The following is a 17165-nucleotide window of genomic DNA, read 5'->3' on the forward strand; positions in this document are numbered from 1 at the left end:
TCCTTCCCAGCCGAGGCATTGACTGATATTGCGGCAGAGGTTAATCAGGAACATACTGCGACTTATATCCCTTGATTTAGGGACCGTGTCTTGCCTCTCCGTGCTTTCCCCGATTTAAAGGATTAGCGTGTAAACTTGGCTTCTCCGGGAGTCAACGTACTATATCAAGGTTGTGTGACTACTTGTGTCAATACCTCGGTATAATCATATAGCCAAAAAGCTTCGCTACCAGGAGGTCCATTTTGTTGTTGTGTTGAGTCTAATGATTATACACTAAACACTGCGGTGAGTTTGATCAACATAGCCAGTTTAAGTCTCGGAGCAGGGAATGAATACCACATGTGCACATGCAGTCATTGAACATCTTTAATCACAATCACAAAGCTTTTGCGTGAATAAAAAGGGAGGAACGCTTGGCAACTACATTTGTCTCTTTTGGGAATTTTATGTTTTGCCATTTTTATGTTGATAAATAATGTCACCAAAATATTAGAAATGGCTTTCGGTATGATGCATTGTGGTTCTACGACAATAGCAATATTTAATAAGTTTGGCAATGTTATGATATTGCCACACTATCCATCCAGCCATCCATCCATCAATCAAGTAATATTTGGGATCACACGTGAGGTGAAGTGTATCCCAGCTGACTTTGGGTGAGAGGAAACTCCCATAAGCAAGTTGAGAACTTGCCAACTCCACAGAGGAGGGCCTGAGTTAAGATTCAAACTTCAAACCTGTGAGACAGATGTGCTAATCACTGTGCAGTGATCAAATTGCAATCCTGCAGTAGCCTAAAACCATTTATATCTGATAAAAAGAAAAATTATAAATGGTATTTTTTGGGGGGCTTGTTATAATATTAAAAAAATGCACAATGTTTTTTTTCCTCAAATGTTTCAATTGACAGGAAATCATTGTGTGATGCTCTTGCGAAGGGCCATCTTCGCTCAGAATACAATTCAGGACACTTGGCACCAGGCATGAACGTTAGCGTGAGCATTTTGTGGATTCAGTGGGAACACGTGACAGTTCCCCCAATGATCATCATGTTCCCTTTTTTTTTCCCCCTCGTCAATGGATGAGACAATAAACTCTGAATGACCTGCTTGTCCGTGTCACTCGTCAAAAGTAGATGGAGGAGATGTTTCCTTTTGACCAGACATGGAGGTCACACACTCAAATACGCTGCGGCGCACAAAGGTCTTTACGATCTTGTTTCCTTTTGACTAGACATGGAGGTCACGCACTCAAATATGCTGCCGTTCACAAAGGTCTTTCCGATCCGCACACGGCTACCTCTGGCGACACCTCCGCCATGGCTCCGCTCGATGAGATAACCCTTCTGTGCGCATTGTCATAGAAATGTGCCTTTCACACGGGCGGGCGGCCAAAGCAAATAAACCAGCACCGTGCCAGCTAACGAGGGCACGAAGAGGGTCAGGGGAGAGGGGGGTCATGCAGGCCAGGAGGTGCCAGGAGTGACAGAGCTGAGAGACATGGTCACGCAAAGAAAACAAGCCCAGCGAGAGGGAGCCGGCCTTCTCACGCAGGGGCCCAGACAAGTCTAGTCATGAATTTGGACTGTAATAAAATACATTGCAAAATACTCATCCTTGTGCTGTGCCGTATGTCACAAATTAGAGTAATATATCAAGCAATATTAATAAATAAGGGTGAAGGCTCAAGATTCAAGAACAGGGTGAGAGCAAAACCTTGAGGTTGATTATTAGGACCATTGGCCAGGTAACTGCTTTGTATTTATAGTAGTGAAAAGTATTAAATATATTAAATATAATGAGAGAAAATGCAGAGAAGCATGCACACACCGAAGATACATTGACTGTAAATGTATTTTCCTTCTCTCAATTCCTGGCTGAACCTAGCGACTTTGACTATGTGTGAAATGGAAAGTATGAACTGCAGTCATGCTAGCAGACATTAAGTGACACAAATATGGTGTGTGCGTGTGGCGAACTGCTCGAAAGTAACTGCATGCCAACGGTGCAGATGATGGTCAAACATGCAGAGGAAAATGAATAAATAAAAAAAAATTGACTACTGTCGTTCGTGGCGGTGACATAATGTGATAGATTAAAATGACAAAGTGTATAATGGAAACAATACATTTCAAAGTTAAATATCAACTTTTTTCATTTTGAACAAATGGTCATAATTGAAAATTATTTGTAAACTACCATAACAAATTTAAATAAAATGATGGTCTAAAAACATGACAGCATATGACAAATAATAATAATGCGTGACATTTACTGTTAAACAAAATCAAATATTTTTCTATTAACTACTACGTGAACGTTTAGGCACTCAGAGGCCCTCTCATCCGTCAACTGAAAGCAAATATGACACCTCGTGCTGGTGGAGTGCACCAGAGGACAAGAGTCATCACCAAGGATCACGCTGTTATTATCCATCATCTTGCTGTGATGGCTCGTCAGTTATCTGAAGACATACAGCAGACTGTATAAAGACCTCAGCAGGTTCCTCGTTCCCCAAATAGCGCAAATATAATCACAACACTGAAACCGTATGAAAAAAAAGGTGAACTATTAACCGAGTTGAAAAACTGCCAATGCTGATAAATGCTAGCAGATGGTTACAATGAGTTGTTTGCAAAAAAATGTGAAATCATTAAATCACGTATTTGGAAAGTAGCAGCAGCTCTAAAGAGTATTTTCCATGCAAGTGTATATAACAGCAGATTGTGCACATTCAGCACTCCCGCAAAGTGCTTGTCTGGCCTACTGTAAGGATGACTTATTCTCCTCATCGTTTTAATCCTATTCCCATTAAGCGGCCGCACACCTCCTTAACTTTTTCCAGCTTGCTCGCTCAAACACAGCAAACGGATTAAAATAGAAAAAACTGCAAATTCCAGGCCATTTGTAAAAAAAAAAAAAAAGTAACAATAGCTGTGAGACTACAACATGGCTCTGAATCACCGAAGGCCATGAATGAGTTCTGTTTCAATCTTGCGGCAGTTCCATCCACAGCAGAATTGGAGCAGTGAAGGGGGGGTAACGTGACCGCACACTGACCCGGCTTCATTTTCAGGATCCTAAAATGCACAGAGCTGCTCATGCAGAACACATGAAGGTGCAAAAGAGAGGGAATCACGGAACTTTATCCGCCCAATTACACAATGAGGAGAGCAACCTGCTGCTTGTATCCATACCGCACGGAACACTCAGTGCGCCGAGGCCGAGCCATTGGCCTCCGCTTCCCCACCTGCCGAGCCTTGCACAGACACAGACAAAGGAGCTCATAAAAAATGCCAATCAGTAAAGAAAAAAAAAAGATAAAAAAAAAGCAACGTGCTGTTTCATAACAATGACGACAATCTAGTTCATCACAACAAACAGCAGCAAAAAAACAAATAGGAGCAAAACAACATTAGCATGCACTGGGTTAAAAAAAAAAAAAAAGGTCTAGTCAATTCATTAGGTGCTTTGTCACACTTTGCGTGTTGCATGAAAACACCGTCTGGTTCTCCCGCTAACAAACGGTTGTGAAGTAATTTAGCTCATTTGGAGCGTGTTAATAAGACATAAAACTATGGAAATTAAAAAGGCCACGACCTCCTATGAAATTGTCTTGCCAAAACATTCCATTTTAACCAACATGAAATCCAAGACAAATCCAAGTATTTCACATTTTTTATATTACGTACTAGATCGAGTTCTACCCATATCGTGATTCCATTCAGATGATTCAAACAGGAGGCGAGATACCTAACAAAGGGTCCTAAAAGTGCCGCCTGATGAGCTCACAGACTCGAGGTCATCTGGAAGCCATTTCACCTCGCTTTCTCTCCCTCGTCTCATTTTAATCTCGGTACAGAGCCGCGCCCCCCCCTCTCCTCCATGCAAGCCCCCACTCCCTGCTCCCCGCTCCCCTGGGTAGCCGGAGTTCAGTGGCCGAGGTCCGTGCACGCCAAGCCGGCGGAGCACGCAAGCTCATCCCCGCTCGGCTCCCTAAGCACGCAAAAAGACCACAGCATTAAAACGAAATAAGTCTATGATTTACGTAATAAATAGCTGTTGAGCTTGGTGCCACGCAGTGAAGTTCTATCACACAGCAGAGGTGAAAAGTGCTCAAATGTGTGAGGAAAGATTGGAATTCAATTACTGTACTTATCTACTTAACAACAAAACCAGAACGTAATGAAGTCTTTAACCAGTTTATAGTGTGTGACTAAGCTTCTGATATAAAATTTAATGTTAAGAATTTCAGTATCGTGGTATAGCAGTGTTGGGCCTAATGCATTACAAAAGTATCATGTAATTTATTTCATTTAGGCAGTCAGTAATATAACAAGTTTTATATATATATATATATATATTTTTTTTTTTAACAGTACTGTATGTAAAACTTCTGAACAGTAGCGTATGTTTGTAATTTTAATTTGTAATTGTACAGTTGTGTATGTAGTTTGTAATTCTATAATTCGCAATTGTAAACTGTCACATAAGATGAACTTATTCGACACTTTAATAAATATAAAATATTCCTGTAAAGTTAAAAAAAGGTTTAATGATGGTGGTGGTTGTATTTCTTCTTTTCCTGTGGGAAAATGCATGAAACAAGTCTGCCCCGCAAGCCAATTGTAAATTGACGTGAAATATTTACTGTAAAAATACGTCCATCATTCTTGTTTTTTGGAAGAAAGCATGCCACAGACATGTTATTAAGTCTTCTGTGAAATGTTTTGAATTGGGAACAATTGTCATTCGACACAGACCAAATTGACATTTTTCAGCTTATTGAATGGCTGAAGTTCGGAATTGTCATGTTCCTAAATAACCTCGAGTAAAAGAACAGGTCACAAAATATAACCATGCCTTGTCATGCACTCTGTTCCAGCTATATTTATCCACAAGACCTCATAAAAGAGATTTTTGGAAGCCTTCTACATATCTTGAATCATTCCTAACATTTTCCAAAACGCTCGTCTCTCTTAGTCATGGTTGATTTTTTTTTTTTTTGTCTGACACAAATGAAATAAATATTTCCCAATAAGCAGATTGACTGGGCTTTTTATTTGTTCCAAATGAACACAGGGCCCAGAGGCCTCAGTGACATAATGGAGCCAATCTTATATCAGATTGCATGTACAGCTGCACACAAATAATCATGGCCGCTTTATAAAATTACACTGCTTGGCAAATGGCAACAAACCATCACGCTTCAACTTCAAACTATGAATTTATTAGGAGCATTTAAGCACCCCAGTCCATAAAAAAAAGAAGAAAAGTGACATTCCAAGAGCGGAAGAGTACAAATTGACATTCTTTCGAACCGAATATTTAACTTCGCACTTAACCGAGACTGGCGCGTGAGACTAACCGCAGTCCTTGAAGTGTTCCCTTCAGTCTTGTGGGGGTGCTCTTTTTTTAAAGCATGTAACAAAATACTACTTACATACCATTTTAGATCACTTCGAAAGCCTTTTCACGCGAACAACAATCATGTCTGACATTGACAATGTTCCCTAGTCAACTTGCTTTCGGATTGTGGTCTGGCATATAAAGACGTGGAGCAAGTCAAAGCACAAATGCCCGGCGGTTACCTCCTGGTTGTTTGCGGAGGTGCTTGCCCACAGGATGTTTTTGTTGGTGTGTTTACAGCTTTTTCAGTCTCAGCTCAGCATTACCACCCCTCCCCAAAATTCTCCTATATGCACGCCACGCTCCTTTTTTCCCAAGTCCCGCCAGCTCCCCAACTGCCTGTTGGCTTCGCTTTCATTGCTGCAACCCCCCCAGTCCCATCCAAAACCCGACCCCCTTTCCATCTCTTCCTTCCTCCCTGTCGGTGCTGTGCGTGACAGTAGCTCACTGAGAAGTGGAAATGAGACTAGTAAACAATGATTAGCTCCAGAGCCAGAGCAGCCTGGTCTGCCATTGGTCCTGTCTCTGCATACTGACTGCCCACACCCACCAGCACATGTAGCATATAGAGTGGACCCCCCCCTCCCACCCTTCCCCAAACCACAAACACATGCACGCAATGCCCTCAGCTAGAGTCAGCGTCGGGTCAGGGGCAACCTCCCACAGCCAGGTTACAAGAGGTAATCACAGGCTAACACAGCAGCCACACGCAAAATGCACACATGACACCCCCCCCATCGTGACAGCCCCCCCAACACCCTTTTCCTCAGCCGCAAACCTGGCTTGAATTAGCATGATGGGGATGCAACTTTCAAGGGGCCACATGTGTGCAAGGAGCAGACTGAGGTGAGGGGGGGGGGGGGGGGGGGGGGGTAATTCTTCCCTATAAGAACAGAGAAGAAACAGTCACCCCCAGTGCAGTGTATTCAAAGACATTACTATGACTCTGGTTAACCCAGGAATCAATGTGGAGGTTTTGGTTCTTAGCCACGCAGACAAACTGCTTCCAGGCTTGGAATCGGCGCAAGTCCATATCTATAAATGCCCTCTTTGGAGTAATTAACATGAAAGAACAACACATTGTGATATGTACACTCATAGTTTTATTGTTGTCTTCCTGTTTGTCTACATCATTTAGGCATGATGACATTTTCACTTAATTAAAAGCAAAAGTTTTGCACTGCGCCATTGCCGTGTCTAGGCTGTTTCTGTGGGGGGCTGAGGCACCCCTCAGGTAAATCCAACCATCTGAAAATTTGAGATCTTGAGATTTTATTTAACAAGGTATAGGTGGAATTGTTCTTTTAAACTGACAATTTTACATTATTTTGTTCTATTTTTTATTTTCGCAAGGTTAGTGACTTTGACTGGGCTATCCTGGGACCTCAGGTATCATATTTCGGCCCATTTGATGTAGTTGGTGTAACAACATTCCTTGAGTCATTGAACTCATGGCAAGTACATATAATTTTGTTTTAGTTTTTTCGTGTCTTTTCCTTTTTGTGATGTCTGTCAACAGATGAAAGAACAGTAAAAAGCGTAAATACAATATTTGTCCATTCTCTTGCTATCAATCTTGCTCATGTAAGGGTGTAAGTTACAATTTAGAATAATTGTCATTAATAATTTAATTGAAGCCCCCCTGATGAATATTCTCTGGTGCTGAAACAGTCAGCATCATTAAACTTCTCCAGGGTGAATTCATCTGTCTTTCCATCCATCTTAATACCTGTGGGACACCTGAACAAACCCAGTGCAATGATGAAGTAACTTCTGGTGTGGAATATATGTGCACAAGAAAGATGATGATGTGGCAAAGTCGGATACAGCACTGCATCAATATTTTAGATGTCTGTACATATATTTTTTTTCTCGTCTGCTATTTTGATTGATTTTTTTTTCTTGATAGTCATAGTTTATTGCTTGCTTACCTATTTGTGTTGTTGTTTTTTAAATCTCCATTTTTATCATTGTAGGTGCAAACATTAAACAGCAACATAACATTATTTTTTTTTCTTTTATAGTCTTGCCTAAAAATAAAAGCCTCACTTATCCAAATAAATTGTTAATATAGACTATTCTTTTTAAGAACAAACTATTTAAAATGAATTGAGGCATTTTTCATGCAAAAAAAAAAATATTTGTATTGTGTCATGGATTTATGAACCAGAGCCGGATTGAAACAGCAGCAAACACCAGTTAAAACATGCACACAGTCTCAAAGTCCGAGCTAATCAAAACAAACTATTACCTCAATAAATCATTCCTCCACAGTGCACAAATAGTCATTCTATATTTTTCTGACCACAATGACAAAAAAGGCATTTCAAAAAGTTGCACACAGAGAGGTACAAACGCTGCCAGTCCCCCAATTAGCAGAACAAATTGGCACGACAAGTTCCCCACTAAATCTTTCACCAGTTGCAAAGTCTCCGCTCCTCCAGACGCGCTCCCTCACTCACTGTGCGCGCTCCCGATATGACGCTCGCCTCCGAGAGCGCTCCGCGTCAGGGAGATAACGTAGCGGGGGTCTGCGGGACTTCCACAATGGGAGGAGTATGACATCTATTCTGAGCCCTGCCCACTAACTGCATAATATATAAGGTGGAGGGAGGCACAGTCAGCCACTCAAACCTTAAATCATTTGCAAAATATAAACTTTTGCCAAACTCACTCATAGAAAACTGACTGGCATTTTTATGAACTTTTCTCTTCAGAATTTCATCTGATTTGGTCAAAAAAGATTCATTTTTGCTTTAATTAAAAAAAAAAAGTTTCTTAATATAGTTTGAGACAAAGAAGTTCTTTTTTGAAGCTGTGTCCCAATTATTTGTCTCCATGGCAGTGGACCCTGACTTTGCTGTGAAGAGCAGCAGCATCATGCGAGAGTGGAGTGGAGAGGTCCAGCCAGCTCTTGTTGCATCTTTTATCTTCCTCTTCTGCCTGGAAGCCTGCCTCTGGTTCAGAAACTTGAGACTCAAGAGAAGACTGCCGGGACCCTTCGCCTGGCCCGTTGTGGGCAACGCCATGCAGCTGGGCCAGATGCCTCACATCACCTTTGCCAAACTGGCCAAAAAATATGGTAACGTGTACCAGATAAGACTCGGTTGCAGTGACATCGTGGTGCTGAATGGCGACAGGGCCATACGTCAAGCTTTGATACAGCACAGCAAAGAGTTTGCCGGCAGACCAAACTTTCCCTCCTTCCAGATGATCTCAGGGGGGAGAAGCCTGACGTTCACTAATTACAGCAAAGAGTGGAAGGCGCATAGGAAAATTGCCCAGTCCAGCTTGAGAGCGTTCTCCTCTGCGAACAGTCAGACGAAAAAAGTCTTTGAGCAGCACGTTATGGCTGAGGCGATGGAACTGGTGCAGGCATTTTTGAGGCACAGCACAGATGGACAATATTTTAACCCGTCTCATGAGTTCACAGTAGCTGCCGCTAACGTCTTGTGCGCGCTTTGCTTCGGGAGGCGATACGGGCATGATGATGTGGAGTTCAGGACCATGTTGACGAGGCTGGACAAGTTTGGTGAGACGGTCGGTGCAGGCAGCTTGGTCGATGTCATGCCCTGGCTCCAATCCTTCCCCAACCCGGTCCGAAGTCTCTACGAGAACTTTAAGAATCTCAACGAGGAGTTCTTCGCCTATGTGACAGATAAAGTGGTGCAGCACAGAGAGTCCTTCGATCCAGATGTGACCCGCGACATGAGCGACGCCATCATCAACGTGATCGAGCACGGAGACGAGAGCGGCTTGACGAAAGAGTACGTAGAAGCCACGGTGACCGATCTGATTGGAGCGGGCCAAGACACGGTATCCACCATCATGCAGTGGATCGTGCTACTGCTGGTCAAATATCCAGAGGAGCAAGCTAAGCTCCATGATCTCATCGACAAAGTGGTGGGTCCGGACAGACTGCCTTCAACCGAGGACCGAAGCAGGTTGGCGTACCTGGACGCCTTCATCTACGAGGTCATGCGCTTCACCAGCTTTGTCCCCATCACCATCCCTCACTCCACCACCTCAGACGTCACCATCGAAGGTCTCAGCATCCCCAAAGACACGGTGGTCTTCATCAACCAGTGGTCCGTCAACCACGACCCCCTGAAATGGAAGGATCCGCATCTCTTCAACCCCTCTCGCTTCCTGGGTGAAAACGGAGCCCTCGATAAGGACGTCGTCAACAGCGTTATGATTTTTTCAATAGGTAAGCGGCGATGTATCGGTGACCAGATTGCCAAGGTCGAAGCGTTTTTATTCACGGCCGTCTTGTTGCACCAATGTGGCTTAGAGAGCGACCCTTCTCATCCCGTCAGCCAGGATTGCTCTTACGGGCTGTCGCTGAAGCCCCTCACATACTATGTCACCGCCAAGCTTCGAGGAAAGTTACTTGGCTTGGTTTCTCCAGCGTAAACTGCATGTATCAACAATGTGACTCAAGGCCAGCAGCGACTTCCCCAAACTTCTCCACCAATGACATCTAACAGCCCGTACTAGCATATCTGCACAAAGTCTTATTGTATAATTTAATGTATTTAAACATGCATTGGGAGTGTGATGTCAAATCTTTTGTGAATGTTGGAATTCAGGTCAGTGGACTTTTGGCATCAATGCGAGAGGGTAAAAAGGTTCTCCTAATTTTTCAGACACTATAAAGAATATTAAGAGGTTTTTTTTTTTTGCATGAACTTATAGGATGAACACAGGGGCATTTACCAACTTTGAATGCCCATTTAAACTAATATTGTAATGTAATAAATGCTTGTGAATGTTATGATCACTTGTTGACTCACTGTTCTCATTCATGATATTATAATATAAGAATATATTTAACCTTTTTCACATTGTGCTTTTACAATGTGCTTTTTTATACATTATGGGTAAAATAGTAAATGTAAGAATAAATGTTATCTGTCTACTATCATCTACTGTATTCAAAGCATGTGAAGACATAAAATGGGATGATGAAAGGGAAGTTGGAAGTGAAGAGGAAGTCTTTTATCAACATCCATCAGCGAAAATGTGCTTTTATGCAGCCAGTGTTCCCCGAGCAGCGTTTGCCAAACAGCGTTCCCACAAATACACACAACACAGATGTGCGCCATGTTTCTTTCCCCCATGAGGCATTATCATGACTGTTTGTTTACAAGATTTTCAAAGCTACACGGATGTTCCTGCACCGTCCTAGACCTGCACGCTCAGCTCATGTCTACCTTCTCCAGGAGCATCATGTGATGGTTCTAAATGATGACAAGAATAAGCTGTATCTGAAATGAATACTGATAATAATGGTAAATAAAAATACTGAATGTTTTCTGTGTCTGGATTTAATTTCATGTTATTGTTTTTAATGAGATAAAGTCCCAACTGTGCAAAGTCGCACGCTATATTATGTAGGTCAGACTGCGAAACATGTGGCAGCAAAATGATGCCACCATTGTCTATTTGTCATTAAACATTGTTTTTTTAAGTGAAACAAACCTTTATTTATGGCTGGGTAGAATCAGACCACAATAACTTTTAAGTCTTTGTTGCAAAACTACTCACATGCACACATGCTCGATCAAGACTCTGTTTGGAATTAGTGCAAAAAAAAAAAAAAGGCAACAGACTGTTTTGGATTGACCATCATATTGCAAAGCACCATGAGACAGCAAGTAGTTTGATATTTAAATCTTAAAACATTGTATAGATGACGTAATATCCAGAGGGCGATAATAAACCTTTTTGCTAATAACATAAAAAGTTTGGAGGAAAGCAGTTATTGTAAACAATAAGGCCACCTGTATAAAAAAATTAAATTATCGACTATATTTTGTTGTTCCATGCAACCTATATTTTGTTCATACGATAAAACAGAATTTTTTAGCAACATGGCTTATAAAGTATCTCCTGTTTAGCAGCACTCCAACAAGGGATGCTGCCGGAAGGAGGCCTGAGTGGGACTAAGGTCTCCAAACTGTGGTCAAAAAAGGGAGGGGAGTAAAGAAAAATAAGTGGCGGACCCCTCCCACCATAGGGATACATATAAGTGAAGGCTTGAATCTGCTTGCTTCTCAAGTGGTCATCTGAAGACGAGCCACACCGCAGCGTACTGGAGAGTGTGAGTGCTGCCTTTATTTGGTCTGATCATGAATGACCAAGCACAAGAAAGTGACTATTGACTAAAGGAGAACCTCCAAGAATTATTTCGTTTTAAGTGAGACGACAGACGACACAATGGCTCATATGGACGCTGAGTTAACTCTGAACGGCGTTGCTCGAGAGTGGAGTGGACAGCTCCAGCCTGCTCTGGTTGCAACTTTTTTTTTCCTTATCTTCTTGGAGGTCGGTTTATGGGCGAGGAACCTAAGGCTCAAGAGAAGACTACCGGGACCCTTCGCTTGGCCCTTGGTGGGCAACGCCATGCAGCTGGGCCAGATGCCTCACATCACCTTCGCCAAACTGGCCGAAAAATATGGTAACGTGTACCAGATAAGACTCGGTTGCAGTGACATTGTGGTCTTGAATGGCGACAGGGCCATACGTCAAGCGCTGATTCAGCACAGCAGGGAGTTTGCCGGCAGACCCAACTTTGTGTCTTTTCAGTGTGTGTCGGGAGGGAAAAGCTTGACTTTCAGCAGTTACAGCAAAGAGTGGAAGATGCACAGGAAAATTGCTCAATCCACCATCAGAGCGTTCTCATCTGCCAACAGCCAAACCAAAAAAGCTTTTGAGTGGCAAATTGCAGCCGAAGCTCAAGAACTGGTTGATATTTTCCTTAAGCTAGGATCTCAGGGTCATTATTTCAACCCTTCCCATGAGCTAACAGTAGCTGCAGCTAATGTGATTTGTGCCCTGTGCTTCGGAAAACGTTACGGACACGATGATGCTGAGTTCAGAGCCTTGTTACAGAGAGTTAACGACTTTGGACAGACGGTTGGAGCTGGCAGCTTAGTGGATGTGATGCCGTGGCTTCAGTCTTTCCCAAATCCCGTCCGCAGTGTGTTCAAGAATTTTAAATACTTGAACAAGGAGTTCTTCAAGTTTGTTCAGGGCAAGGTTGAAGAGCACAGGGAGACCTTTGATCCCGAGGTAACCCGGGATATGAGCGACGCCATTCTTGGGGTCATTGCCAAGACTGAGGGTGAAGAGGGACTCACAGAGGACTACACTGAGGGGACGGTTTCAGATCTCATTGGTGCAGGTCTGGATACTGTTTCCACTGCTCTTGACTGGATACTCCTCCTTCTTGTGAAACACCCTGAAATTCAAACGAGACTCCACCAGTTGGTGGACAAGGTGGTGGGGCCCAACAGACTCCCCTCTGTGGAGGACAGAGGTGAGCTGGCCTATCTTGATGCCTTCATGTATGAAACAATGCGGTTCAGCAGTTTCGTGCCCGTCACCATCCCCCACTCTACCACCTCGGATGTTACTATCGAAGGTTTTCGCATTCCAAAAGACACGGTGGTCTTCATCAATCAGTGGTCCATCAATCACGACCCCCTGACGTGGAAGGACCCGCAGACCTTTGACCCCTCACGCTTCCTTGACAACAATGGCTCCCTAGACAAGGACCTCACCAATAACGTTATGATCTTCTCGGCGGGGAAGAGACGTTGCATCGGTGACCAGATTGCCAAAGTAGAGATTTTCTTGTTCTTTGCAATCCTCCTTCAAAAATGTCACTTTGAAAAATGTCCCGACAAAGACCTCTCCTTGAATTGCGCCTACGGTTTAACGTTGAGGCCTTTGGATTTCAAAATCACTGCCAAACCTCGGCCAAAGACACTCGACACAGAAGATGGCAAAAAAGTGTAAGATAAGAATTTATCACTCACTGAGAACTTTTATGTACTAAGCATTGATTGTTTTACAACAGACTATGTACACTTCACATTTTAAATCAGAACAAGTTGTTACAGTTTATGGTTTAGGATAGTTTTACTGTCGTATTATATTTAATTTATATACATATTTCACTGTCATAAAGTCTGTGAAAGGACACGTGAAGTAATCCTGCATGTAATTGATAGAATTGATACTGTGTCTATATATTGGTTTTATATATGTGTCCCAGACATATCCCTGGTCACTTTATTAGGTACACCTGTACATTACAATGGAATGGAATTTGCACAACAAATACACATTATTATTTAGTTTGTAGTTTTGTCACTTAATGTAGCAAAATGGTTTAGCCAGTCTTAGACATCATGCCTCTCACAGTTCTCACTGAGTCGTGTTATCTTTATTAACAGATTTATTTTTAGATGTGAGTGTACCTAATTTTATGACCAAATATTTTGTTTTATTTGTACCGTTTTCTATTTGTACAATTAGGAAATGCCACATTACCTGAGTAAAGAGCAGTTTATAAACAGCAATTTCTTATAATAAACCTGACAAATATGTATTCTGGAGTGTGACTAAACATCACAAGTAAAATAAACATCTCTGCTAACTTACAAGTGAAAGTGTGGTGTGTCAGTGGGGGCAGCCAGATTGAAAAAAAGGAAAAGAAAAGTCCAGTGCGGTCAAAGACATAATAATAGCACCTTATGTCTGCTCTCTGTTGTTTTGAAAGATTTATATGTGTTACTGGCCCGTGTCGCTCCTGCTCTGAACTCGTACCAAGCAAACCGTGACTCACTACATCAGCCACTCATTAATGTTTAACACGGGTCTCTCAGTGCATTTTTTTTTTTTTTTTTTTGGTCTTATCCAGTAAATTGAGAGCAGACAAGTCGATACAGTGACTTTTATATTCTTGGAAAGAAAAAAATGGTCAAGTATTTCAGTAATTGTGGAAGGAATAATGTGACAAATAGAGGACAGGCAGTCCAGTCCCAAGACTTTTAAAAAACAATAAATCAACTTAAGGTTCTGTGACAAGTAACTACTCCATCCTTGATTGGCTCCCAGTTTGGGAATGTTGAAAATGTATTTAGTACAACTAAAATTACTTTTGGCTGACCTTTGTAGTTTTGATTCTAGTGGAAAACTATTTCCCAAATTCAGACACAAAAATGATGTCTGTTTTAACATTTGATCAATTTATTAAAAAACGTTTAATGAAGTTGTAAATTTCATTTTGTGTAATATTTTCCATTATAGGTAGAACAACTTCACCATGATTGTGATTTCTCCTCTACAGAAGGTATTAGAAAATCCAGATAGTGGCTGAATATAATGTTGATTGTGCCTTTCTTGCTTTTTAGATTCGATTTTAAGATGACAATGCTAATTACACTTCCCACTTTTGCCCAATATCATTCCTATATCTCAGGCATGCCACAAAAAGTCCACAAAGTCCACAAATAAAGCTTCTTCCTGTTGACTGAGGTGCTGACAGATTTCATTTCACTTTTCCTTGTCTCGGAAAACCCCCACCCACCACCCACTATTCCAAATAAGTGCAGTAAATCAATATTAGTTAGCGTCTTATCATCATTTTTTTACTTGGTGCCAAATCTACTCGCAGGAGTAGCAAGCTTGTTTTTACTGACATGTTCTCTATAAGCTCTCTCCATCACGTTCTCGCTTTGCTCTGACAACACAAGGCCCTCAGAGGGAGGAACAGGGTAAACTGACCTCCCCGGTTTCAAACTTCCCAAAACATCCATGAAATCTGTCCAGTTGAAAGCCTCCCTTTCACATCTTGCGTTTTGCAAGTTGCAACCACCTATGATCTGCAAAGTTTAACTCCAGAGGGAAAATCAAAATATGTCCAAGCTGACAGTTTTTAACTTTGGGGTTATTCCCGTGCAGCACGTACACATTGCGGTTGAGTAACCTCCCACACGCTGACACCATTCCAGCTCAGCTGTCTGAGCGCTGCCATTTTTTTTTTTTTTTAAACATGCACACTAGAGTCACTTCTCGATGACACACAGTGGGGTAGAGTTATTTCTTCCCTCATCTTCTACTGGAACACATGCGGAAAATTGTGTCTGCGTATTGGCCAGTGTCTGTCAGTATTTCCTACAAGGCTGCCCTCCACACCAACATATTCACCACAACCTCACTTCTTATCCAAATTGCTGCCGACAAAAGAAAATACAGCTGTAATTCTGAATGTTCCCGGCCAAAGCATAAACATCAAAACAGAATGAATCACTTTTGTAAAAAATAAAAAATAAAGACAGAAAAATAAAACAATATAGAAATAAAAATAAAAAAAATAAATGTAAGCCATAAAATAGTATCATAATTTATAAAGTGAACGCTACATCAGTTTGATCAATCACCGCTACCTACTAGCTAATATTTTGCCCCTATTGAGTATGAAATAAAGGAGCAAAATACTTGAATCAGCAAAGACACAGTGGCAAGTGGGGATTTCAGAATAATTTCAGAGGTTTACCAAACAGCCAGACTAATTTAGTGCTGGTCAGCCACCCCCAACCCAACCCGCTCCCAATCCCGGAATAGTTTTACCCATCCACCCCCTTGCACCAATTACGTTAAAAGATCACACAAACAGTGACGACAATCCTGCATTCCTCCACTTGAGTACTTTGCAAGGTTTTAAAAAAGATTAATTATTCCCCAAACAAATCGTAATTTGCATTCTGACCATAATATATTCCATTGTTTTCGTGTTATGTTCCATGGTTATCCTCCCCTTCCAAAACACATTTCCTTAGTTTCCCTCTGTGGGATTATGTCATGAACATAAACACTGAGTAAAAAAAACGTTTATATTGTTCCAATTGACATCAGAATAATTTTGCACCACTAATGTCTGGATTATTTTATTTTCCAATATGGGTCAAATAACCAATAAGACATCAATTGCTTTGAAGGACAACCAATTGTAAAGATGTGACCCGTTTCAATAAACAGTGGCCCAGCTCTCAGGCTGATTTCTTATAAAATCACATATTGTGTGGTTCAGTCTGTCATCTTTCCATACTTTCCAAAGTATTATTTTCAAGAAGCGTGGAAGAAAGTGGCCCAGGGTGGTCAGTGTGGCCAAATGCTAACATGCTATGTTTGTCCATGTAAGTAGTGTTTTTTTTTCTTTGGTATGGAAACATAGCAACAATGTTGCCATTAATCGAACTTCCAGAATACACTAAGCAACCGCATCATTAGGTATGCGTGCCAAGAGTTCAAAAGCTGAATCCTCAAGTTGAGGCCACTTTTGCATTGTATGGTATCTTAACAGATTTATTTTCTAGGATGTTGTGACTAAGTTAAACAATTTTTGTCAGTATGACTGTAAGCAATACAACAAAATGTCAAAAATATCTATGAAATTGAGCAGTTGTGCTTTATGTGTAAGATGTGTATGAATATATATGAAATAATCATTGATTAATTCAAATTCAATCCCTTCAAATAATCAAAAAGTATTATACCCTTTATAAAAAGCTCCCTGGGGTCAATAGAACTTCTTCCTTTACATTCTCAACCTACTGTCGAAAAGGAATTAAACTACTCACCCACTTGCACGTAATTGATGTTCTCACTTATCTCCTCATAAATCTTTGTGGAACTTTAAGGCATGAGTGCCTGGTGGTCCAGCAGCGTTGACGGGCCATCAATCTTGTGCGGTGTTGGAGACCGAAGGAGTCGACCCCGATGATGATGAATAACCAGAACCACTCCTTTGGACAATCACCGTGGATTCTATTCAAGAGACACAGCAGGTGGCCGATGTGTTATGAAATACATTTTGGAAATTGTTGGTTTATAGCTCCCGAGGTTGTATCACGTAACACAATAACATTGAGAAACGCTCAACAGATTGATATCTCCTCCCAT

General features: G+C 41.6%; 1 protein-coding gene and 1 pseudogene across 1 annotated transcript; both read left to right on the forward strand.

The window, feature by feature from the left end:
- The first annotated feature begins 8055 nt into the window (after positions 1 to 8055).
- cyp1c1 (cytochrome P450, family 1, subfamily C, polypeptide 1) lies at positions 8056 to 10725 on the forward strand. The gene has a single exon (XM_088401232.1). The coding sequence runs from the start codon at positions 8247 to 8249 to the stop codon at positions 9822 to 9824; it is 1578 nt and encodes a 525-aa protein (XP_088257358.1). The 5' UTR covers positions 8056 to 8246; the 3' UTR covers positions 9825 to 10725.
- A 733-nt stretch (positions 10726 to 11458) lies between these two features.
- LOC148385427 (cytochrome P450 1B1 pseudogene) lies at positions 11459 to 13864 on the forward strand (annotated as a pseudogene).
- The last annotated feature ends 3301 nt before the right edge of the window (positions 13865 to 17165 follow it).

The sequence above is a fragment of the Syngnathus floridae genome, chromosome 16, assembly GCF_059516105.1.
Source record: "Syngnathus floridae isolate MCC-2025c chromosome 16, RoL_Sflo_1.0, whole genome shotgun sequence".
NCBI classification, from domain to species: Eukaryota; Metazoa; Chordata; class Actinopteri; order Syngnathiformes; family Syngnathidae; genus Syngnathus; species Syngnathus floridae.